Source organism: Cucurbita moschata, unplaced genomic scaffold (genome assembly GCF_002738365.1).
Source record: "Cucurbita moschata cultivar Rifu unplaced genomic scaffold, Cmos_1.0 Cmo_Scf00010, whole genome shotgun sequence".
NCBI classification, from domain to species: domain Eukaryota; kingdom Viridiplantae; phylum Streptophyta; class Magnoliopsida; order Cucurbitales; family Cucurbitaceae; genus Cucurbita; species Cucurbita moschata.
In genome coordinates, this window is record NW_019268526.1 from 3295742 (window position 1) to 3320533 (window position 24792).

General features: G+C 37.9%; 4 protein-coding genes across 4 annotated transcripts; all 4 read left to right on the forward strand.

The window, feature by feature from the left end:
- The first annotated feature begins 3157 nt into the window (after nt 1-3157).
- On the forward strand, nt 3158-5911 carry LOC111448320 (cytokinin riboside 5'-monophosphate phosphoribohydrolase LOG1-like). Its single transcript, XM_023087832.1, has 7 exons — nt 3158-3510; nt 3601-3698; nt 3776-3806; nt 3879-3978; nt 5255-5325; nt 5400-5543; nt 5633-5911. Exons 1-7 carry the CDS (start codon nt 3391-3393, stop codon nt 5723-5725), a joined length of 657 nt encoding a protein of 218 aa, XP_022943600.1. The 5' UTR covers nt 3158-3390; the 3' UTR covers nt 5726-5911.
- Nucleotides 5912-6958: 1047 nt separating this feature from the next.
- On the forward strand, nt 6959-11445 carry LOC111448318. Its single transcript, XM_023087830.1, has 15 exons — nt 6959-7187; nt 7539-7790; nt 7885-7996; nt 8073-8180; nt 8351-8455; nt 8917-9000; nt 9083-9198; nt 9351-9452; nt 9546-9659; nt 9765-9821; nt 10042-10108; nt 10227-10280; nt 10504-10578; nt 10799-10834; nt 10944-11445. The coding sequence occupies exons 2-15, from the start codon at nt 7774-7776 to the stop codon at nt 11043-11045; spliced, it is 1149 nt and encodes a 382-aa protein (XP_022943598.1). The 5' UTR covers nt 6959-7187; nt 7539-7773; the 3' UTR covers nt 11046-11445.
- Nucleotides 11446-12325: 880 nt separating this feature from the next.
- Nucleotides 12326-15298, forward strand: LOC111448319 (UDP-xylose transporter 1-like). The gene is made up of 7 exons (XM_023087831.1): nt 12326-12924; nt 13042-13226; nt 13311-13378; nt 13447-13579; nt 14490-14651; nt 14728-15000; nt 15112-15298. The coding sequence occupies exons 1-7, from the start codon at nt 12804-12806 to the stop codon at nt 15205-15207; spliced, it is 1038 nt and encodes a 345-aa protein (XP_022943599.1). The 5' UTR covers nt 12326-12803; the 3' UTR covers nt 15208-15298.
- Nucleotides 15299-18963: 3665 nt separating this feature from the next.
- Nucleotides 18964-22068, forward strand: LOC111448317 (auxin response factor 10). Its single transcript, XM_023087829.1, has 5 exons — nt 18964-19446; nt 19613-20715; nt 20795-21573; nt 21657-21728; nt 21813-22068. Exons 2-5 carry the CDS (start codon nt 19621-19623, stop codon nt 21895-21897), a joined length of 2031 nt encoding a protein of 676 aa, XP_022943597.1. The 5' UTR covers nt 18964-19446; nt 19613-19620; the 3' UTR covers nt 21898-22068.
- The last annotated feature ends 2724 nt before the right edge of the window (nt 22069-24792 follow it).

Below are 24792 nucleotides of genomic sequence, written 5' to 3' on the forward strand. Positions count from 1 at the left end.
CCCCCCCCCCCCCCCCCCCTCCATTGATTTAAACTGTTCATCCTTCAGCTGCCTATATATTTAAAAATATATATATACTTAGAACGTGGACATTTAACAGATTTTTATAAATTTAAATTTAATTAAAATATTCCTAAACTTTATTAAATTTAAGTATTATTTTTAAATTTTCAACCGAAAAAACAGACAATACTATGTTATAAACACACCCATAAACATTCAAAAGCATTTTGAGTCGGAAAGAACTAACTTAATGGTACTTGTTAAATGAACACGACTTCCCATAATGGAGAGAGTATTATTTGATTATAAACCCATGATCATTTTCTAAGTTAGTCGACGTGGGACTTTCATCATTATATATCTGTATTTTAAAAAAAAAATTTAAAAAGTGATATTTTGAAGAAATTAAAGATATTTACAACAACTATGAAGTTTAATGATATTTTAATTAATTTAATATTTTTATAAAAATATTTGTTTTTTTAGAGAAAATAATAATAATTCCCTTAATTAATTTGTGTGAGGTAAAAAGATGAAAAGGGAAAGGCTATCTTCTTTCCTCTTTTTTCCGCTAATAATTTAGGTTAATATTCTTTGTACACCAATCAACATGAGACACGTATGAGCTAAAAATGAAGACAAAGAAAGAGAAAGGAAAAGGCATCCATGGGAATCATTCCATTATTTTCAACACAAAACACCCATGATGTTTTTTCCACGACATTACAAATACGACCACTTATTTAATTCTATTTCGATTAATTATTATTATTTTATATATATATATATATAAAGGCACCCTTATGTTTAGGATTAAAGTGGTCTTCCTAACTTAGCTGGCGGTAATTAATATAATAATAAAACATGCAAGGGCTTCCTTCAAAAAGATACTCGCCTTATCCAAAAAGGCAAAAATGCAAGTCCACCGCTAGTAGATATTGTCTATTTGACCTTTTGCGTATCGATATCAATCTCACGGTTTTAAAAAACGTCTACAAGGGGTAGGTTTCCAGACTCTTATAAAAATCGTTCTCCTCTCCAACGAGTGTAGCACCTCACAATCCATCCCCTTAGGGACCAAACATCCACACTGACACACTGTGTGTCTAGCTTTGATACCATATGTAATAGCTCAAGCTCTTCACTTGTTACGTATCGCCGTTAGTCTCACGATTTTAAAACGTGTCTGTTAGGGAGATGTTTCCATATCCTTATTAGGTAAAGGATCGTTGTTTCTATGAATAGTATCAAGACTGATTGGTATGCTTTCTTCCACGAGTAAGTAATAGAATTTGAACACGTAAACGAGAAAATAGGTGTCTAATGAGTTCTTAAGAAGTTGTTGTCCAGCAAAGTGTGGTAGGAAAATGTGCATAACCAAGCAAGGCTGAGTGGTGGGCTGCAAAAGAAGAGGATGAGTTCCTAGTTGACTAGGAATTCCACTACCATTGTTTTTTGGTTTGAATCATAAAATAGAACGAAAACTTGAAAAGAATGAAAAGGAAAAGGGTTTATATAAAAACTCTAATTTGACCAAGTCTTGGCCACTCAAGCTTTTGTTTAGTGAGACAGGCCAAACACAAGGGGTTTAGTAGCTAGGTGAGGTGTTTGTTTAAGCTGTGTTTGGCTTATAATGGTAGGGGGTGGAAGAGGGTGATGTTGGTGCTTAATAGAGGGCATTGCCCCAAATCACTCATATTGTGACATTTTTGGGGTGTATGGTTGCCAAGAAATGTAGGTGTGGTAGACCCTGTTTCCTTATTTGGTGAAACCAAGTTGAGCGCCCTTATTGACAGGTTTTGGACTCTCATTGGTCACTCCCACCTTCAAAAGCCTTCCATGGAGGGCTTCTTTCCCCTCCAATTATGAGCCTTATAGTGCCTCTTAAAGCATATTCCTCATACCTTGCCCCTCTAAAGAGGTGGGGGGAAGATGCCCACGTGCCGCCCAAGGGACTCCCTTTCTTTCCTTCACTTTTTCTTCTCTTCTGCCATCCTTTCTCCTGCTCTGGGAACTGTATCTTCTCGATCGTGTTACGAACTGAGACCATGAGATCCTATATTGGTTGGAGAAGAGAACAAATCATTTTTTATATGAGTGTGGAAACCTCTCACTAGCTAACTTGTTTTAAAATCCTAAGGGGAAGCCCAGAACGGAAAGCTTAAAGAGGACAATATATGCTAGTGGTGAAGTTTAACTGTTACAAATGGTATCAGAGCCAAATACTGAGTGGTGTATAAGTGAGTACTTCTCCCATGTAGATGTGTTTTAAAATCGTGAGGCTGACGACAGTACGTAATGAGTCAAAACGGACAACATCTACTAGTGGAGAGCTTAAGTTGGGTTACAAATAGTATCAGAGCCAAACACTGGACGATGTGTCAACGAGGATGCTGGACCCTCAAGTTGGGTTGATTGTGAGATCCCACATCGGGAACGAAGCATTTCTTATAAGGGTGTGAAAATTTCTCCCTAGGTCGAAGTGGACAATATTTGCTAGCAGTGAGCTTAGGAATAATCCATATGCACCAATACAAAAAAGTCATCTTTAACGATTTTTTCAAGCTACCTCTACGCACTATTTTCTGTCTTAACCAATTAAGTTATGTTCGGGGTGTTATTGTTATAAAACTTTGATGAGTTATGGGAGTTGGTATTGAGGTGTGTATGAGAAACAAAAGCAATAATGGAGGAGTTGGGGCTTCTGATGCATAGCAGAAAGTGCAATATATCTTTGTTGATCCAAAGCTCTGCTTATATGGGACGACAGTGATGCATGTAGCAAAAAGAAGCAGCAGCAGCTCAGATCACCCATCCCTTTGCTCAACACACCATGTCTCTTCCTACATCCCAACGACGTGGAAAAAACATTAAACAAAACCAAACATTGAACGCTCTTACAATCTTGCATGCATCTCTACTGTCTACCATGTTTTTTTCTTAATGTTTTATGATCTAACACTTTGAACCCTTTGGAATTTGGCCACTTTTTCTTCCAACTAATCGAATTTAAGAACAACCCATTTCAAATTGAGATGCATATCATGTAAAGCCGACATCTTTTTGGTTATTGAGTCAAAAATAAAGGCAAAAGGAAGGGAAGAAAGTTATTAAAGCTAGTTTTTTCACACAATTTTGGCGTAAGAAAAGAAACGATATTTTTATTAGCGAATAAGATTGCTGAATTTCAGTCGAGGTAATGCAGTCACTTTCCCCTGTCCTTCTCAAAACAGTGGACCAATGAGAGAGAGAGAGGAATTAGCTGCGTCAATATGTTTGGTCCTGTGCTGTGCAGCGCAGCTATATATGTAACCACGCACATTCTTGTTCCTCCACCAACAGGTACCACACCACACCACAACACTGAATCTGAGGCAATTTCCAACAATGGAGAGGGAAAATGAACCCAAATTACCCATTTTCAAGAGGATTTGTGTGTTCTGTGGCAGCAGCCCTGGCAAGAAGACTAGCTATAAAGATGCAGCCATTGCCCTTGCAAAAGAACTTGTAATTTCTCGCTTCCCCCCTTTTCAACTCTCTCTGTTTTCAAATGGGTCGTTCGTAGTTTTGTAATTGAAAGATGTTTCAATGGTTTAGGTTTCCAGGAATATCGATCTTGTTTATGGCGGAGGTAGCGTTGGATTGATGGGGTTGGTATCCCAAGCTGTTCATAACGGTGGCCGCCATGTTGTTGGGTTAGCTTCCTTTTACCCTCCTTTTTCCTTTTCATACTTAGACTAAACCTTCTTTTCTTTCTGGGTCTTGTTTGTAGAGTCATTCCCAAGACCCTGATGCCAAGAGAGGTATGTCACTGTTATATAAATCATGCCATTCACTTAGCTACAGAGACTTGACGCTCTGTTCTGCCTTTGCAGATAACTGGAGAGACGGTGGGAGAAGTGAAGGCGGTGGCAGACATGCACCAAAGGAAGGCCGAGATGGCTAGGCGGTCTGATGCATTTATCGCCTTGCCTGGTTTGATACTCTTATCTGCATTCCCCCATGACATTCATTCAAAGCTTCTTTATCTTTAATCACTATGAGTACTTTGTCTCTTTGCTGCTCCATGTCTTACATTCACACGCTTGTTCCTCCTCGTTTTAGCCCTACAAAAGCTTAGTATTAACCATAAAGAAAGGCTGTGGTAGGCCTGGCCTCTTTGGGGCCCAAGCTTAGAGGGGTGTAGGCAGAATAGAGTTAGACTTAACCCAAGATTTAAATGCGTAGCTGCTCTGTGATACAGGGTCCCTGCCTTTTTGGTCTTGCTCTTAGTACCATTTTATGCAGATGGTCCCTGACTCCCCTGTTTTTCCCACTTCCTTGACATTTCCTTTTAATGTGGGATGGTGAGATCCCACGCTGGTCGCTGGTCGCTGGTCGCTGGTCGCTGGTCGCTGGTCGCTGGTTAGAGGAGGAGGAAGAAACATTTCTTATAAGGGTGTGGGATGAAGCTAATGACGATATGTAACGGGACAAAGTGGATATTATCTGGTAACGGCGGGCTTGGACTGTTATAAATGGTATCAGTGCGAGGTACTGGTTGGAGTAGGGTTAGACCCTCTTCATAGTAGACGCGTTTTAAAACTATGAGTCAGCGATACATAACGGGCTAAAGCGGACAATATTTGCTAGTGGTGGATTTGGGTTGTTACAAATGGTATCAAAGCTAGGCACTGGTTGGAGTAGGGCTAGACTCTCTGTTTTAAATCCGTTGGGTTGACTGTAATACGTAATGGGCTAAGGCGGACAATAACTGTTAGCGATGAGCTTGACCTGTTATAAATAGTATCAAAGCCAGACACTGAGCGGTGTGCCAGCCAGAACGCTGGCTCCCAGGGGGGTGGATTGTGAGATCTCACGTCGGTTAAAAAGGAGAACGAAGCATCCATTACAAGGATGTGGAAACCTCTCTCTAACATATGTATTTTAAAACCGTAAGGCCGAACGGTATGCCAACGAGAACGCTAACCTTAAAAGGGATGGATTGTAAGATCCCACGTCGATTAGAGAGGAGAACGAAACATTCCTTATAAGGGTGTGGAAACCTCTTCCTAACATACGCGTTAACCGTGAGACTGACAAAGATACGTAACGGGCCAAAACAAACAATATCTACTAGTGATAAGCTTGAACGGTTACAAGGATCCAACATCTGAGTCCAACCCATCACGGGCTCATGAACATTTAGCCTCAAATCATCATCCTCATACTTGGTTATTAGTATTGAAATTGTGGGGTTTGGCCATTGCAGGTGGGTATGGAACTTTAGAAGAGCTGCTTGAAGTAATCACCTGGGCCCAACTCGGCATTCATGATAAACCAGTAAGTCAAATGTTCATATTCTTTGAAGCTATGAATCAAGCATTCATTAACAACATGAGCGCAAGTTCTTTCAGGTAGGACTGTTGAATGTGGATGGATATTACAACTCCTTGCTGTCCTTCATCGATGAAGCTGTAGAGGAAGGTTTCATCAGTCCAAGTGCACGCCATATTATTGTATCTGCACCTAATGCAGAGGAGTTAGTGAAGAACATGGAGGTAAATCTCAAACAAGTTCTTGAGTAAAATGAAGATTTCAATCCATTTGGAGATGAAAATTGAATTGGGAGTCTGTTTGTGTGGGTTAGGAGTATGTTCCACGACATGAAAGAGTAGCTTCAAAGCATAGCTGGGAGATTGAACAGTTAGGGTACCCTCCAAAATGTGACATCTCGAGATGAACAGCAGTTTGATAAGGGCTTTGACAGAGGGAAACAAAGAAGAAGAAGAAGCAAATGACTGACATAAAAAACATGTTTTCAAGACTTTTGTGTAAGCTGTCCCAATTTTTTGTTGTTCAAATGTTTGGCAGCTAAAATGAAGGCTTCGCTTTGATCCAATTAATGTATCTAATATTTCTTTCTCTACGTTTCTCGAATTAGAGACGTTCAAATCACATAAGAACTCGACTAATCTTAATTATCTAACTCAAACTATAAAAGTCGGGTCAGTTGTTTTTCGATTTTGAATTTGGTTGAATTTTTCATAACCTAAAAATTTGAATTGATTCGTGGCTTTATATTTTTTTTGGTTGGGTCGACTCAACAAAATTGAAAGTAGTGTTAAAATCCCACCTTACGTTGCCTTGTTGTAAGATTTCAGGTTGGTTGTAAAAGAGAACAAAACATTATTTAGAAGGGCGTGGAAAACTAGGAAATTTGGAAGGAAAAGAATAAATAAAACAATATTTGCTATTGATAGGCTTAAGCAGTTACAAATGGTATCACAGCCCAACAACATCAAGCAATGTGTTAGTGAGGATACTGGACTAGAGCCAGACATCGAGTAGTGTGTCAGTGAGGACGCTGGACCCTTTGGTAGGCTTAAGCTGTTACAAATAGTACCAGAGCCAAACATTAAGCGGTGTGTCAGTGAGGACACTAAACCCCAAAGAGGTGGATTGTGAGATCGCACGTGGATGCATTTTAAAATCTTGAGAGAGCTCAACAGGGTAAGCCCAAAAATGATAAAGCCCAAAGAGAAAACCTCGAACTGTTACATCTAATTTTAAGATTATTATAAAGTTAAGAACATTTGATGTTCATTATCAATGTTAGCGATGGATCGTGACTTATGATTGTTTGATATTTAAGGTTTATTTTTTTTTTTTCAAAAGATGGGTCAAAATACAACTTTTTATAAACAGAAGTTAATTAATTAACTTATCTCAGTTAATTAATTAATATATTTAATAAAATATGAATTAACAATTTAAATAAATAAGTTATTATATTAATATATATTACCATTTAAGCAAATATAACCATATTTATTTATATTAATTTATAATAATAGAATAATTTGATATATTAACATTATTATCCTAGTTAAGTTTAATGTATGATTAATAATTATAAATTTAATTTAAACATAGTTGTAAAAATAAAATAAAATAAAGAGGAAATAGAAATCATATTTTTCTAACAAAGACACGTCCAAATCGTGGATTGCTCCGGCCCAGAACACGCGGCATGCAGGTTCGCGGGAGCCATCAGAGAAACGCTGCGTAGATTTACGATTTCTCGATGAAATTCAAGGGGGAAGCTAATTTTGTCACTCTAATCAAACCAATCCAAGAGTAAAACTGGTGAATCATCACTAACCCGCCGGCAGGTGCAATCCTTTTCGCGATTCACATTTCCGGTACCGCTCTAATTTTTAGATTTCTATTGTTTTCTCTCTTAATTTCTACTGTTTTTGTTTATTGTTCTTCGTTTCGTTTCTGCGATTTGGTTTCTAATTGCGTTTACGTTGCATTTGTTAATGTCGATGGAATTACTTGATCACTTGTCGTTTTGTACATCTTTTGGATTCGAATATCTGAGGTTTCTAGACTTATGCGATTTTTCGACTTTATTGAACATTCATACATTGTGATTTTAAGTTTCTTTCGCCATTAATGTCGGTTATTATATGCGTCTATTCATATTTGTCCTGCTCCACTGCTTGGTTCTCTTCTGAATCTCTCTTCTTCTTCTTATTCTCTCTCGAGAGCTTCGGGAGAACGATTGCGAAGTTCGTCCTAGTACGTATGGATGAACCTGACCGACGGCAATCCTCGTAACTCCACTCTCTTTCGTTTAAGCTTCCTGTGCTTTTCGACTTTGTGTGGATTCGAGTTTCACTGTCTTGGAAATTCGTCTTTGCATTAACAAGTCGCTTCAAGAATTGATCATAATCGCAGAGATCGAAACTTTTAAGTTGGTATACTTGAGATTTCGTTTCAACCATGGGAAGCGTCCACCGGTACTTATGTGTTCTTTTCCTTGTCATTTTTCTATTAATCCTTTCTGCCGTTCTAATTTATGTGGTCTAATTGACCTTCATATTATCTTCACAGAGGAGGAACTAGAAAAACAAATGACAGTGCAATGATTATCTCCACAACGTTAGTGGGAGTGGTCTTTGGATTTTTTCTGGGTGCTTCATTTCCTACAGTGTCGCTAACGAAGGTATGCTATACTTCTTCAGAATGTTACTTGCAGCCCCTTATGCCTACATCCATTTGATACATTTCAATATTTACAGATTAACTTACCTTCAAGCCTTATGTCATCTCTTGATGTAGCCATTGACGTGCAAAGATCCCCTAGAACCAATTTAACTGAGACTCGTGGATCACCCAAAACTCCCAAGGTATTATTGTTGAATTCCGAAATTATTCTGTAGGCAAAAAACCAACATGTCATGCAGACTTTTTTTTTATTCTATTTATTGATGTATTGGCGCAAAAGTTTGACATCTAAATACGATTGTCATGGTTCATAATAAATTGCCAATATCTCTAATTTTCTTTAATCTACCAGATATATGTGCCAACAAATCCTCGTGGTGCAGAGGCATTACCTCCCGGAATTGTTGCAGCAGAATCTGATTTTTATTTACGTCGATTATGGGGTGAACCCAGTGAGGTATGTATGATAGTGATGTATGTATATCTTACTATCTAAGCAAATTATCACTGTTCTGGGGGGATCTTGAGTTATTATTTTAAGAACGATCTTGGAATAAGTTATAATTATTTTGGCGTTCCTTCTTTATGTTGAAGTGGCCTCTCTTAAAACAATTTAGAGTTCTAATTTCATTATGAACAGTACCATTTGCCAACGTATATAACTTATTGCTTTCCATTTCAGAAGTCTATTAATCTCCCTAAATTCACGTGTTTTTAGAGGGATGGAGGGCAATGGAGTTTTTTGTTGATTAGAAATAGCCACCCTTTTGTTCAATCTATTTCTGCATCTTATTTTAAATTTTGAGGATCGATAGAGCCTGACTTGCTGTTTTTTTTTTAATAAAAAAAATTCCATATCACATTTTAACTGCATGTGGAAGGGATTTAAGCCTATACTGAAAGCCCTTAATTGTGCAGGATCTAAATAAAAAACCCAAGTACTTGGTTACATTCACCGTGGGCCTTGATCAGAGAAAAAATATTGATGCAGCGGTGAAAAAGGTCATATATATGGAGGAGTATTATTCAAATTGTTTATACAAATTACAATGTTGTTGAGGCTCATGTTTTCTCGTTGTATCAGTTCTCTGATGATTTTACAATTGTGCTTTTCCATTATGACGGTCGGACTACTGAGTGGGATCAGTTTGAGTGGTCAAGGAATGCAATCCATGTCAGTGTCAAGAAACAAACAAAATGGTAGATGTGTTGGTATTTTGTATGATTTGGGTTATTTCATCCTGTATAATTTCTGTTGCAATTGGAGCCTGATTCTTGTCTTGCATTCAGAACGCATATTTAAGAAGAAGATTCAATTTTTGGTTTTCTTATTTCTTTCTTTTGCACTTGAGGTGGTACGCAAAAAGGTTCTTGCATCCTGATGTTGTAGCTGCATATGATTATATTTTTATATGGGATGAGGACCTTGGAGTTGAGCATTTCAATGCGGAGAAGTAAGCATATTTTTCTTTTATCCTGCTTGTGATGTTTGGTTCAATGGTCCGATGCTATTTGTAATAGCTTTCTCTTATTGATTGACCAATAAGGTATATTGAGTTAGTGAAAAAACATGGTTTGGAAATATCCCAACCTGGACTTGAGCCTAATAATGGACTGACATGGCAAATGACAAAGAGGAGAGGTGACAGAGAGGTTCATAAGTAAGCTCTTTTCGTTTCTGCTTTTTACTTTTGGGTGGTATATTAGGTTCTCACTTTTCATGTTTACGTTGGATTCTGACATGCACATTTTCGATGGTGAAATAGGGATACGGAAGAGAAAGCGGGCTGGTGTAGCGACCCTCGCTTGCCTCCTTGTGCTGCGTAATTCTCTCTTACACAATTATGTTTCTCCCTTAGTTGGATATTTAACAGAGAACTTTGAGGGTGAACTTAAAAGTAGTTCATCTCCGGATGCTTCTCCACGGATTTGAAATCTCTTCTTTCATGAAGTCTAGTGAATAGAGTTTAGAACTACTGACTGGTGTCAATCTAGTCATATGGTATCCTTACAAGTTTTGTTCACTGGTTTCATATGTTACAGGTTTATAGAAATTATGGCTCCTGTTTTTTCTCGTGAAGCTTGGCGATGTGTTTGGCATATGATTCAGGTATACTGTAACTACATAAGAAGATAGGGTTGCTCAATATAAACTTGCATATATGTGCGACCTCAAGTATTTTTTATTTCTTGCCACATCTTATCTAAGTAGTTAAATTTACTTGTAGAATGATTTGGTACATGGATGGGGGCTAGACTTTGCTCTCAGAAGATGTGTAGAGGTCAGTAGTTCTCCTCTGATATTATTCCTTTTGTGAGCCTTTCGTCTGTCTTATATATATTATGTGATTTTATCTGTTTTTTCCAGCTTTATTGACTTGAAAATTCAGCTGTCAACCTAAGCTTCACTTTAAATCTCCTTAAATATGTATAACCTAAGTACGACACGTGTGAATATAAAAGATACTATGAGACCTACTGTTTTCTTTTGATGGGTTCCCGCAGCCTGCACATGAGAAAATTGGCGTAGTTGATTCGCAGTGGATTATTCATCAAGTAATCCCTTCTCTTGGGAATCAGGTGAGATGTTTCTGCATGCTATTAATTGTGAATGAACTCCATTCCGTTCGATTTCATTTCTCTGACTGCACATGAGAGTGTGCATGCAGATGCAGACACTCAAATTATGTGTTATTGTCTGTTTCTTTATTTTTTGTTACTTTACCCTTTTAAAGTGTTAATCTTTTGAAATATTTTCCAAGATTTGGTATTTTATACTTAATTATCTATTTACTTTCAGGGCTATTCTGAGAACGGGAAGGCTCCATGGCAAGGGGTAAATATCAATGATAATTTCTTCTTTTCTATGCATGATGATCTCTAATATATTGTTGGTTCCAAAAGACCAACTGAAGTTGCTATCTGTTCCTCGCTTGATCCTGCAGGTGAGAGCAAGGTGCAGAACTGAATGGGCTGAGTTTCAGTCTCGGCTTGTGAATGCTGACAAAGCATATCTCGATCAGATTAATAAGACGAAACATTTATAGAAGGGACCACCCTTCTGTTGGAGTTGTCACGGTGATTATGTACATGTCCTCTTCTTACCTTGAGGGCTTATTTGATGGGTCCTTGAGCGAGATCTCTCTCTGATACATTTGTTGTAGAATTTTTCATTTTGTTTACTGATAGAGAAATAATTCATATAAAAGCGCAATACACAGCCACAGTCGTTTTCCTGGTTTCGTTCTGTATAGTGTGTCATGTTGGGCTGATAGGGCAATATACCAAAAGTAGACTTCAGAACGGGAGCCAATATACCGGAGTTGTTTTAGGAACGAAGTAATATGAATATGATAGATCCCTTTTGAACTGTTGCTATCTAACTTTAGGGATAGTAATTGGTATCCTACCCATTGAGTTATACTCAAAATGTGATTGGTTTGAGTTTGGTATGGATTTTAGCAGTTTTTTTTTTCCTTCATCGTTTCATTTTAGTTGGAATGTCACGAATCCTGGTGAGATTCTAATGTAGAATAGTAATCAACCACCAGAGATGACGATTGACGTCAAGTCGAATGATATCTATTTAAAATAATCCAAGTTTTTCGCCATAATTCACGTGGATTTAGTGGACCATTTGTGAAATTATGTCTTCGCTTTCACTGTATGTTCTTTTATTGGAGCAAATATTGTATGTATTACTTGCGATCTTTCACAGGTTATGGAAATAAGCAATCCGGCCTCGGTATGTAATAAGAAAGATGATAGATTATTTTCTTGAAAGAGTTAGATAAGATGTCAAATTTTGGATGCCTTTTGGGTTTAATTCTGTGTGGGATTCCATAACTGAGCTTGAAACCAAAATAAGAGCACCCTTCCTTAGAGGCTTAACAATGCTATGTATGGTGGGCGATATTGAAAGGAAAGGAATTAGCTTTGGAGTAAGATCCAAGGTTCCTCACCTAACAATAATGGAGTTTCCAGAAAACCCAAACTCCTTTTGCTTGCATTTCTAGACACCTATCTCTTTCTCTCTCTCTCTCTCTTCCACAAGTGAATGTTCAGTTCACCATCCTTCCTTGTCTACTAAGACTCAATATTAAAAAGTTGTATTCGGCTATAGAGAACCTCGCTGACTTTGCTAACTGAACACAACTCATGCGAAAACTAAGTTTGTTTAGTCATACATGCTCATGCATGTTTATTTGCTTGCTATTCTAGCCGACTCGTCCCTACTCTAGGCTAAGTCTTCCAGCTTGACCTTGCCTCGACTTTAGGCCAAAGTCCTTCAGATTTTATGTCTCATCTCATTTCAGATGTAATGATTAAGAAAAAAGGATTTACAGTGGTGGTCGATATAAATGAATGAAGAAAAGAAAGAAATTGAGTGTAATGTAAAGTCAAATCTCTTGAGGTGAGGGGTGTGTTAGTCATTTCAGAATAATTTGAAAATGGAGGCCTTGAGGTTGAGGTTGAGGTTGAGGCTTTGCTTGCAGTGGGAGTCAAATCATAAGGAGGCCTTCTCCAAACTCCGCCATCTGAAAACCAAAATTAATTTAATGGAATCTTCATTCTTTTAGCGGTAGGCACCAACCAACCTTTCATTTCCCACCAAAAATATAACCCACCATAATCCTATAATTCTTCTTCAAGCTTTCCATCTCTCTGTGACAATCTAAACTTGTCGCCCATAAACACCTATTCAATCAACTTCTAGCTCCTCTCAGATCTTCAACGCACACTTGTTTGTTCTTTGATTGATTGTTTCTTTGTTTCTTTGTTTCTTTCAACCATTTTCATCACAAATGGGAGAAATCTCAAGCTTCCAATTGGGTGTCATTGGAGCACTCTTCCTATCAGTAGCTTCTTCTGTCTCCATTGTTATCTGTAACAAAGCTCTCATGAGCAACCTCGGCTTCCCTTTCGGTGCGTACTTTTTCCCTTTTACGTTATTATCTATCACCTTAACTGTCATGTTAGAGTAATCTCTTTCTTTCTTCATTAGTTGAGTTTTGTTCAAATTGACACTTTTGTTTGTGGCAGCAACTACTCTGACTAGTTGGCATCTGATGGTCACATATTGCACCCTTCACGTGGCTCATCGCTTAAACTTGTTTGAGTCCAAACCCATCGACACGAAGACCGTTGTGCTCTTTGGGATTCTCAATGGCATCTCCATTGGGTTTCTCAACTTGAGTTTAGGATTCAATTCTGTTGGATTCTACCAGGTTGAGTTTGATTATGAGTTCTTTGGATTCTTTTTCTCTTCTGCCAAGCTGACATATTGTTTTTGTTCTTGTTTTCCTCTGTAGATGACAAAACTTGCAATCATACCATTCACTGTTATGTTAGAGACTATTTTCCTTAACAAGCAATTCAGGTACTAACTTTTTCTCCTCTGCCTAATCACAAAGAAGGGCTAATTTCTCACTTGGATTCTTGTTGTAGCTCAAGGATTAGGCTCTCTCTCTTCCTCTTGCTGGTTGGAGTTGGCATTGCCTCTGTCACTGATCTTCAGCTCAATCTTATGGGAACTGTTCTTTCTCTCTTGGCTATCATGACAACATGCGTCGGTCAAATTGTATCCTTGTGAGATCCCACATTGGTTAGAGAGGAAAAGCGTTTCTTATAAGGGTGTAGAACCATTTTTCCTAAAGACACGTTTTAAATCCGTGAGGCTGACAACGATATGTAACAGGCCAAAGCGGATAATATCTACTAGTGGTGGGTTTGACTATTACAAATGGCATCAGAGCCAGACACTGGGCGGTGTGCCAGTGAGGACGCTGGGCTCTAAAGGGGGTGGATTGTGAGATCCCACATTGGTTGAAGAGGGGAACAAAGCATTTTTTTATAAAGAGTGTGAAAACCTCTCCTTAACAAACGTGTTTTAAAACCATGAGGCTAACGGCGATACGTAAGGGACCGAAACAAACAATATCTACTAGTGGTGGGCTTGGCTGTTACAAATGGTATCAGAACCAGACACCGAGCAGTGTGCCAGCAAAGACATTGGACCTCAAGAGGGGTGGATTGTGAGATCCCACATTAGTTGAAGAGGGGAACGAAACATTCTTTATAAGAGGGTGGAAATCTCCCCCTAACAAATGCGTTTTAAAACTGTGAGGCTGACGGCAATACGTAACAAGTCAAAACATACAATATCTAGTAGTGGTAGGCTTGGCTGTTACAAATGGTATCAGAGCCAGACACTGAGCGGTGTGTCAGCGAGGATGTTGGGCCCCAATGGGGATGGATTGTGAGATCCCACATTGGTTGAAAAGAGAAACGATACATTCCTTATAAGAGTGTGAAAACCTCTCCCCAACAGATGCGTTTTAAAACCGTGAAACTGACGGCGATACGTAACAAGCCAAAACCGACAATATCTGCTAGCGGTGGACTTGGGCTATTACAATCCGTTCTCCTCACACTCCTTTCCATTTCTATCTTCATGTTAGTTTTTCCCCTTAACTTGATGTTTAAAACAGCTAACAAACACTATTCAAAAGAGGCTGAGTGTATCTTCAACACAGCTGCTGTATCAGTCAGCTCCATTTCAAGCAGCTATTCTGTTCGTGTCTGGCCCTTTCTTAGACCAATGTCTCACCAACAAGAATGTGTTTGCCTACAAGTATTCTCCCGTAGTTCTGGTTTGTCACTGTCCACTGCTTTCATTACACTCTTCTTTCATGACACAGAAAAATGAGTGTGGTATTGAACCTGCAGGCTTTTATCATCCTTTCATGTCTGATATCTGTCTCCGTCAACTTCAGCACATTTTTGGTGATCGGAAAGACGTCACCGGTGACATATCAGGTGCTTGGCCACCTCAAGACATGCCTTGTTCTTGGCTTTGGCTATACTCTTCTTCATGATCCTTTCACTGAGAGAAACCTCATTGGAATTCTTATAGCCATTGGTGGAATGGGATTGTATTCATATTTTTGTACCCAAGAGAGTAAAAAGAAGCAGGGTGACCTCTGTTTAGGATCTTCTCAGGTACCTCCAAGTTCTTGTTTTTCTTTGAAAAAAACACTAACCAAAGGCCTTGAAAGTTTTAAAAAGTTCTCCAAAAGTGTATTTTGATGAACTGGGTTGGTTTTGTTTCAGATCAAAGACAAGGAAACAGCAGCTCTTCTGGCAGGAGTTCATCAAGATAAAGAAAGCCATGAAGTGAAGAAATCAAGCAAGGATTCTGTGGTTTAAGCAAGTAAATGGGATATATGCACAGGGAGTTCATCATTATATGGTTTAAATTCTTTGAATAAATACCCCATTTTGGTACTCATTCACACCATTCATCTAGGTTAATACTCAACTCACAGGTGCATGTTTAGATTCCTTTCAAATCGTTAGTCTTAATCTTAGTTATCGATCTCTTTCATATTCAATATAGAAACGTGAGAAAAAATGTACTTCTGTAAATGTAATGAATAGGAATGGAGAAGTTGAACGAGGTGTTGAGTATATTTAGCTTTGAAGTATGGTTTACCTGCAAATATTTTGTATGAATGAGGATTCAGAAACCTTTATTACTGCGATTGAGGATTTAGAAGGCTTTATTGTAGGCAAATATCTTGTATGATTGAGAATTCAGAAGTTTTGGAGAATGAAAGATTGCTAAATTCGATACCATGAGAATATTTGTTAAATAGAATTTAAGCGTAAAAATTGAGGGAGAGAAGGAGCGTGGAATTGGAACGGGAATATTGGATCACGTGGGTTGGCAGTGGCGTGGAACCTGCAGGGGTGTCTGTAAAGCTGTCGGCGTAGGCGGGCCACACAAATTTAGTTAGGCCCAATTCAACCCGTGGGACTCTGTTTTTTTTTTTTTTTTTTCATTTGCAATTATTATTAATATTATTTTGTGATTCGAAACACTCGATCAATTTAACTCGATTGGTACAAAGTTAGTTCTTTGAATTGAATTAGATTCAAATAAATAAAAACTTTATAAATTTGGTTAACTTAAAAATATACATTTCTTTTTCTTATAATATAATTATATTTTTTTTATTTAATTTCATAATTATTATTTTTATTTATTCTCCCCCTAACTCTTTTAACCATTTGGAAGTTCATTCTTTGTATTAAATTAAAGGTTTAAAAATAAATAAATATATATATTAAAAATTAACATTTTACTCGTATAAAAAAATAAAATATTTAAATAAATGATTCAAACAACTTACTCACTCGGATTCAATTGAGTTTAGTTCATTATTCAATTAATAAATAAATATCTCAACCCAATCGAATAGAAAGGACATTTTGTTAGGGTATAATTTAAATGGAATTTTGTAATTTTTGAAAAATAAAAATAAAAATCCATTGGAATCTGTTGTAACCCAAAAACTGGTTGTTTGTTGTGCGCCACATCATCATCTGTTTTGATGACAAGACAAGGATTGAGCAATAGTTGTGAAGAAGATTGTCGAATTCCTTGCTGTGATGCGACATGTCGGTAATGACGTTGCTACTTCACCCAACACTCTCTCTGCAGCAGCTGCAAGCTTCAGCTCCTTCTTTAGCCCTTCATCCCAAACAGCGTTAATGGCCATGAATTTGTTCTGTCGCAAAGCCTGTCGGTGTGGTCGTATTATCCCATGTTCCCCAAAACTCCTGCCTTCCCTTCTTTAATTGCTGTTACTTTGCCCAAATGCTTTGCATAAACTCACCTTCTTACCTTGCTTCCCTGTCCCTGTATTGTGTTTTTTTAGTGGGTTACAGCAAATGTGGAGGGCTTCCATACGATAATATGTTATTGTTTAATACTCTGAGATCCAACCTGAGATACCACATAGGTTGGAGACGGAAACGAAGCGTTCACACGTTTTAAAATTATGAGGCTGATGATTATATGTAACGGGCTAGAGCGGACAATATCTACTAACCGTGGACTTTGGCTATTATAAATGATACTAGAGGTAGACACCGAGCGGTGTGTCAGTGAGGACGCTAGCTCCCAAAAGGGTGGATTGTGAGATCCGACGTTGGTTGGAGAGGAGAATGAAATATTTCTTATAAGGATGTGAAAACTTCTCCCTAGTTGACGTTGGCTCCCAAGGGGAGGTAGATTGTGATGCTGACGGCGATACATAATCAGCCAAAGCAAACAATATTTACTAACCGTGGACTTGAGTTATTACAAATGTACCAAAGCGAGACACCAAAATTGTGAAGCTGATGATGATTCGTAACTGGCCAAAACAAACAATATCTACTAACGGTGGGCTTAAACTATTACAGGTGGTATCAGAGTTGGATATTAAGGCAATATGCCAGCGAGGAAACTAGCCTCTAAAGGAGATGGATTGTGAGATCTCACGACGACCCTACGTAAATGACTCATATATATATATATAAAAGCATATTTTATCCTTTTTTTTTTATAGTTTATTGAAAATATCATTCAAACTTACAAAATTATATATATATAAATTAAAAAATGGAGTAGTATTTTTATTAATTTAACATAAATTGTATTTGTAAAATTCTAAAATAATTAATATAGTTAATTTTAAAATAATTGTTAAAATTAAATAGTGCAGAAGAGCATATAATACACAAGAATAGTAAAAATTTCCAATTAAAGCATATGAATATTAATTATTATTATTTTTTTAAGACAAATAAAAGGAAACCCATAAATGCACCCAAAAAAAGAAAAAAAAAACATATATTAATAGGAGTAACAAGAATTTTTTTTTTTTCACTTTATAATTTCAAGTAATTAATATAATGCAAAAATTAGAAATGCACTACTTGAATAGGCTTAATAGACTCTCCAATTTAATTCTTTGTGACCAATTAATTTAATATCTATAATTTCAAATTTTAATTTTAATTTTAATTATTCTTATTTAAATATAATATAAAAATGATATTTTTAATAAATGAATATTAAATTACCGAATTACTTAAATATTTGTTGAAGTAGAATTTAGTCTCGTAGATTTAGATAAAAACTCAAGTTGAGAAAATTCAGCACCCTTAGGCCTAGTAGGCGATCGATGGCTTGAATGAATTAAGACCCATTAAGGCAGAGGAATTAAAGGTTGGGGTCAGCTCAACCCAAACCCTTTAAGAGTTTGCCTCTCGAATGGTCAACCCAAAACACCTAGAGGTCAGCTTAACGCGTTTGAAAACAACGTTTTTAGAATTAATCTAGTCTCGAATGGTCACTATGTATAGGGACTGCTTGGTGTTACACGAGGAAAATAAATTTAAATCTCAAATAGTCAAATGTTTGTTGGGATGTTATTAGACAAGTTTAAGGCTAACCTAAGTTGTCTCTATTAAATTTTATAGAGTTAAAAATAAAGTTATAGATATTAATTATATAAATTTAGAGTAACATTATCAAAATCCTTACCGTGCATCTAAAATTTTCACTATTTCAATATTAAATAGAAAAATTTTATATATTAAAACTGATGGGCCAACTTGAAAACTCGAAGACCTAATTGTAACAACGATCCTATAATTTATAATTCATAGTCAATATTGAAAATTTCCTTAAAAAAAATAATATGAAATATTTGAAAGTATGATTAAAATGGGTAAAAAAAGAAAATAGAAATTGGAGAACGAAAAAGAAAATAAATGGAGTTATTGAGACCAGGAGCGCGTAGAGAAAAAAGACGAGGTGGGGCACACGCCCTAAAAGAATGAAAAGAAGAATAAACTAAAAAAGAACCCTCGAGGTCAAAGTTCAAATATAGAGCAATAAACTCAAAAAAAAAAAAATTTAAAATTTTTCGGATTCATTAAACTATATTATAATTAACATATAAATAAAAAATTATTCGATAAGATGTCAAATTATTCTAATTTGAGAGTAAAAAAAAATAAAAAGGTTAAATGAAGCGGGTAAAACAGTAATTGTTTTGATTCACTGTGGCGTTTCTCTTGTAATCGCGCGATACGAAAGGAAACGAACTAATCCAACAAAAACCCTCCTTCCTCCTTCCTCTGTTTTCTTTCACATTGTTTGTTTGGTTATTTTGTTCGTATCCTCCAACCCTGAGAGACCCCTCACTATTTGGGATCTAAACTCATTTCAGCAACCTTCAATTCCACAGATCGCCGCCGGATCATCATCCTTCATTCAATCTTTACCCATTCAGTTTCTTTTCTTTTTCACGAACCAACGCTTCCGCCGCCCTCGATTTCACCGCATCTCTCGAATGCTTTAACAGCAAGAACTGTGGATGGGTCTTTTCTTCTTCCTGTTCTTCCATCTGGGTCTGTTTTGAAATTTCATTTTCTGGGTTGTATTTCGATTATGCAGCTGAACACGCTGAATCTGAGCGTTTTGGGTTTGATTATCGCATTCAGACTCTGAGCTCTTCCCCTGTTCTTCTTTTTCTTCTGCTACTCTTCGAATAGGCGAATCTGTTCGTTCTTTTCAATCAAGGAAGCTGTATTTTCGGCGATTTTAAGGTAACATTGAATCCCGATTCTGTTCCTTCTCTGTTGTGTTCATTAACTTTAATTCCTTTAGTCTCTTTCGCCTGCTCAGAAATTAAAACACCCAGAATGTATAATGTCGTTCTGCTTTGAAAAGCTCTGTTTCTCATTAGCTTTCTCTGTTTTTCCCCTTTCTCAGGCATTCAAATGAAAGAAGCAGAGAAAAGCTTAGATCCTCAACTATGGCATGCCTGTGCGGGAGGCATGGTCCAGATGCCTGCAATTAACTCCAAGGTTTTCTACTTCCCTCAGGGCCACGCCGAGCACGCTCAGGCCACCGTCGATTTCACCTCCTCACTCAGAATCCCGCCTCTTATTCTTTGTCGAGTGCTCGCTGTTAAGTTCTTGGCTGACCCTGAAACGGATGAAGTTTTTGCTAATGTAAGTTTGGTTCCACTGGCGAACAACGACCTCAATTTCGAGGAAGAGGGTGGTTTTGGGGGTAATGGGTCGGATAATAACATGGAGAAGCCGGCTTCCTTTGCCAAGACGTTGACCCAATCCGATGCTAACAACGGCGGTGGATTCTCGGTTCCGAGGTACTGTGCGGAGACGATATTTCCGCGACTGGATTACACGGCGGATCCGCCGGTTCAGACGGTGATTGCTAAGGATGTTCACGGTGAGGTTTGGAAGTTCCGGCATATTTACAGGGGAACACCTCGCCGGCATTTATTAACTACTGGGTGGAGTAGTTTTGTGAATCAGAAAAAACTCGTCGCCGGCGATTCTATTGTTTTTCTAAGATCCAAAAATGGCGACCTCTGCGTCGGAATCCGGCGAGCCAAACGGGCAATTGGGTGTGCCGTCGATCACCCATATGGCTGGAATCCCGGCGGTGGAAATTGTTTCCCCCCATGTGGTGGATTGACGATGTTTCTGAGAGACGAAGACAACAACAAGTTGAGTAGAAAAGGGTCTGTAAGTTCCAGTGGCGGCGGTGGGAATTTGAGGGGAAAAAGCAAAATAAGGCCGGAATCAGTGATCGAAGCAGCGGCGCTTGCGGCGAGTGGGCAGCCATTTGAGGTGGTTTATTACCCTCGTGCCAGCACGCCGGAGTTCTGTGTCAAGGCCTCATCGGTGCGAGCTGCCATGAGGATCCAATGGTGCTCTGGTATGAGATTCAAAATGCCATTTGAAACAGAGGATTCTTCTCGGATCAGTTGGTTCATGGGAACCACTTCCTCTGTTCAAGTGGCTGACCCAATCCGTTGGCCTAATTCTCCATGGCGGCTCCTCCAGGTCTCCTTGAAGTTCATTTCTTCATCTTGAAAACATTGGTTTATAATCGTTCTTGAATTTTTGGTTTATGATTCTTCAGGTGACATGGGATGAGCCAGATTTGCTGCAAAATGTGAAGCGGGTTAGCCCGTGGTTGGTCGAGCTCGTATCGAACATGCCCGTCATTCAACTATCACCATTCTCGTCGCCGAGAAAGAAGTTTCGACTGCCACAGCACCCAGACGTTCCTCTCGACAGCCAATTCCCGCTGTCGTCGTCGTCGTCGTCGTTTTCGAGCAATACCCTTAGGCCAAGCAGTCCCATGTGTTGTTTATCTGATAACACTTCTGTAGGCATACAGGGAGCCAGGCATACTCACTTTGGAATATCTTTATCAGATTTCCATCTCAACAACAAACTGCAATTGGGGCTGGTTCCATCCAGTTTTCAGCAGCTACATTTTCACTCTAGATTTTCCAATACAGACCATACTCGGAGCTCATCGGCATTGCTTAACGGGGAAAAGACCGGTCCGAAATTGGAACGATCCGACTCGGTGAAGAAGAAGCATCAGTTTGTACTCTTTGGTCAACCTATACTTACTGAACAGCAAATCTGTTGCAGCTCTTCTAGTGACATTCATCAAGTTTCTCCAAACAAGTCAGACACCAAACTCGGCCTAGACATCGGTCACTGCAAGGTATTCATGGAGTCGGAAGACGTGGGTCGAACGCTCAACCTTTCAGTCATCGGCTCGTACGAAGAACTATACAGGAGGCTAGCCAACATGTTTGGAATGGAAAAACCAGACATTCTTAGCCATGTCTTGTATCAAGATGCAACAGGTGCTGTGAAACAAGCTGGAGACAAACCATTCAGGTATCAACAATTCTGGTAGTTTGATACCATCTTCACTTGCATTGCTATCAACTTATATCAACTGTTCTTCCTTGTGGCTTCAGTGATTTCATCAAAACAGCTCGAAGACTAACGATTTTAACAGACGAATCGGGTTCCAACAAGATGGGAAGAAGGTATGGATGAACTTCCCATGCATTTCTTGCTGCCATTTGTGTGTTGGAGAAAATAATGGATGAACGTTGAACATGATTTTGTAGGACATTGATGGATGGCGTCCTAAGTGGTGAGAATGCACGACTAGATGCCTCAAACAAGACTGGTCCCTTGAGCATATTGGCCTAGCGCCTACCCTTTCCTGATTGTGTAATGATCTACAGAATTCCGCTTTGTTTCCTGGGAAAAACACTTCCTCGGATTTTCAATCATTCTATCAATCATGTTCTTGTCTTACTATGTTTGTCTCATCAAATGCAAGTACTGTCTATAACGTCTAACTGGATCTAGTTTGATGCCTATGATGTTATGCATGTTTTTCTTTATTTCTTGATAATGACTCGAGGATCGACCTGTGAGATTCTATGTTGATTGGAGGGGGAATGAGTGTCAGCGAGAACGTTGGGCCCTGAAGAGAGGTGAATTGTGAGATCCCACATCGGTTGAGGAGGAGAATGAGTGTCATCGAGGACGCTGGACACTAAAGGGGGGTGGATTGTGAGATCTCACATCGATTGGAGAGGAGAACAAGTGCTAGCGAGGACGGTGAGTCCTGAAGGGGGGTGGATTGTGAGATCCCACATCGATTGGAGAGGAGAAGTGTCAGTGAGAACGGGGGGTGGATTGTGAGACCCCACATCGGTTGGGGAGGAAGAACAAGTGCTAGAGAGAACGTTGGGCCCTGAAGGGGGGAAAATTCTGAGATCTCACATCGATTGGAGAGAGGAACGAGTGCAAGCGAGAACACTGGGTTCTAAAGAGGGGTGGATTGTGAAGTCTCACATCAGTTGGGGAGGAGAATGAGTATCAGTGAGGACGCTCAGGGGGAGGATTGTGAGATCCCACATTAATTGGAGAGGGAAACGAGTGTCAATGAGGACGCTAGGCCCTAAAGAGGGGTGGATTGTGAGATCCCACATTCATTAGAAGATGAGAATGGAACATTCTTTATAAGGGTGTGGAAATCTCTCCCTAACAGACACGTTTTAAAAATCTCGAGAGGAATCACGAAAGGGAAAGTCCAAAAAAGACTATCGGCTAGCAGTGGGTTTAGGCTATTACACAACCCAACTTTAAAGAGAACTCAATACTCGAAGATGTCACCTAGCCGACAATTTTGCTCGGTTAGATGTACAAACTATCTTACCTTTTCGATCGAAAGACTTTTCAACTTTTCAACGGGTTATAATAACCAAACGAGTCATAAATGTGGAACCTTTGCACATGGATTGGGCAAAGGAATTAAATGCAACCAAATCATGGTCCAGCCTAAGCTTAAGCTAAGCTAAGCTAAGCCAAGCCTATTGCACCTGGTGACATTTTTCTACAGCCTACTCATTCTTCAAGAACATTGCCATGGCCCCTCTGTCTGGGGGGTCGGTTTTGAAATTTAAAAGTAGAGAAGGGCTTTTGTGCAAATCCCAATAGATAAATAAAAAAAACACATTAATATAATTTAATTTGACAGGCACACGTGCGATTGGGGCAACACTCACGTGCCCTCGTCCACCATTTTATGTCGCCGTTTTGGCGCTTGTGCTTGTCTGATGGTGCCAGCTCCCTCCTCTTTTTCATTCACCATAATTTAATTAATTAAGCTTAATCTTCATTAATTTTAATTATGCTTAGCTTATATTAATGTAACATAATTACGAAGATCCCAATGTTACACGACAATTGGTCAATCATTTTCATGTATTATTTCCTAATGTGAGCTGCTAATCCTTAATTAATGTAATTAATTAATCACAACAACATGCTAATCCCCCTTCCAATCCGCTCTACTTAAACATCAAGCAACTTGTATGTTTTACACGTGATCCAAGAACCACACGTGCCACAACCTTTATCCCAAATAAACAATAAAACATACAAATATTTATTTCTTTCATTAAAATACAAAAAAGGATTATCCTACGTGTAAAATGTAAACTTGAAATGAAGCCACCTAAAGTATATTATTTTAAATGCTACTTGTATGATTGCAAACAAACTATATATTATATTAATGTAACATGAAATTAATATTATATATTAATGTAACCTCGCAATAACTTCCTTCTTTTAGCATATTAATTAAAGTATTGTATTTTTAATTTTGACTCGTACCATTGGTCTAGATTTTAATAAATTAATATAACGTCTCGTTATGATAAAAATATTGTCATTTTTTCAGGACTAAGAGTGTTTGTAGGTTGGATGTGATTATGTTGGAATAAGATCCGACTCAACTATTTGGTTTGTAAATTTTTTAATTAAAATAATTTTTATTAAATAATGAACACAATTCAACCCAACCATAATTTTTTTATGAGACTGCTCCCGATTATTTTGATTATTTATTTTTAATAAATGTAAAATGTCAATATTTATTTATTTATTTTCAAATATTCAATAAAAAATTACAATTCAATTTCTGTTAAAAGAAAAAATTATCATCAAAATAGTTTTAAAAAATATTTTTTTAAAAGTTGTTGGAGAATAAATATTTAAAATTAAAATCATAAAAGATAAAATATATATATATATATATATCTAATTGTATTACAAGAAAAACTTATATTTTAAAATGGGTTCGATTAAGCTCAATGTAATTTTAGGAGAACTCGTAAATCAATTCAATTCATAAACGTTTCATTTATTTGAAAACAATTTAACTCAAATAAGTTCATAACTCAATTTCAATCGTACGAGTTGAATTTGATTTGATCAAATTTTTTGGGTCATTATATTTTTTTAACAACCCGAACAGGGGTAAAGAAGTAATTAACGAAATTATTATTTCAAATTTGTAAAAAAAAAAAAAGAATAATTAGAGTGGGTAAGTGTGTAAGTCGTTGGTCTAAGGTCACGGGCAATATATATGAGTGGGAATCCGTTGGGCAGTGGATGGTCACGTCAACGGGGTAAATGAGTGTTGTCGTGTAATGGGCAAAGTGGTAATTTGGCAGGAAGCGACAGAGATTTCGTGACGTGGCGTCTATGCCCACCCGTGCGGTGGTTTTTTTTTTTTTTTTTTTTGTT

What these genes read in the sequence shown, in the direction of transcription:
- LOC111448320 (XM_023087832.1), top strand. Translation starts at nt 3,391, where the DNA reads ATGGAGAGGGAAAATGAACCCAAATTACCCATTTTCAAGAGGATTTGT. An exon ending in GGTGGCCGCCATGTTGTTGG is followed by an intron (nt 3,699 to 3,775) that starts GTTAGCTTCCTT and finishes TCTTGTTTGTAG; the next exon opens with AGTCATTCCCAAGACCCTGA. An exon ending in TCGGCATTCATGATAAACCA is followed by an intron (nt 5,326 to 5,399) that starts GTAAGTCAAATG and finishes AAGTTCTTTCAG; the next exon opens with GTAGGACTGTTGAATGTGGA.
- LOC111448318 (XM_023087830.1), top strand. An exon ending in CGCTTGCCTCCTTGTGCTGC is followed by an intron (nt 9,822 to 10,041) that starts GTAATTCTCTCT and finishes CATATGTTACAG; the next exon opens with GTTTATAGAAATTATGGCTC. An exon ending in GTGTTTGGCATATGATTCAG is followed by an intron (nt 10,109 to 10,226) that starts GTATACTGTAAC and finishes ATTTACTTGTAG; the next exon opens with AATGATTTGGTACATGGATG.
- LOC111448319 (XM_023087831.1), top strand. Translation starts at nt 12,804, where the DNA reads ATGGGAGAAATCTCAAGCTTCCAATTGGGTGTCATTGGAGCACTCTTC. An exon ending in TTCCTTAACAAGCAATTCAG is followed by an intron (nt 13,379 to 13,446) that starts GTACTAACTTTT and finishes TTCTTGTTGTAG; the next exon opens with CTCAAGGATTAGGCTCTCTC. An exon ending in AGTATTCTCCCGTAGTTCTG is followed by an intron (nt 14,652 to 14,727) that starts GTTTGTCACTGT and finishes TTGAACCTGCAG; the next exon opens with GCTTTTATCATCCTTTCATG.
- LOC111448317 (XM_023087829.1), top strand. Translation starts at nt 19,621, where the DNA reads ATGAAAGAAGCAGAGAAAAGCTTAGATCCTCAACTATGGCATGCCTGT. An exon ending in CTCCATGGCGGCTCCTCCAG is followed by an intron (nt 20,716 to 20,794) that starts GTCTCCTTGAAG and finishes ATGATTCTTCAG; the next exon opens with GTGACATGGGATGAGCCAGA. An exon ending in GCTGGAGACAAACCATTCAG is followed by an intron (nt 21,574 to 21,656) that starts GTATCAACAATT and finishes TTGTGGCTTCAG; the next exon opens with TGATTTCATCAAAACAGCTC.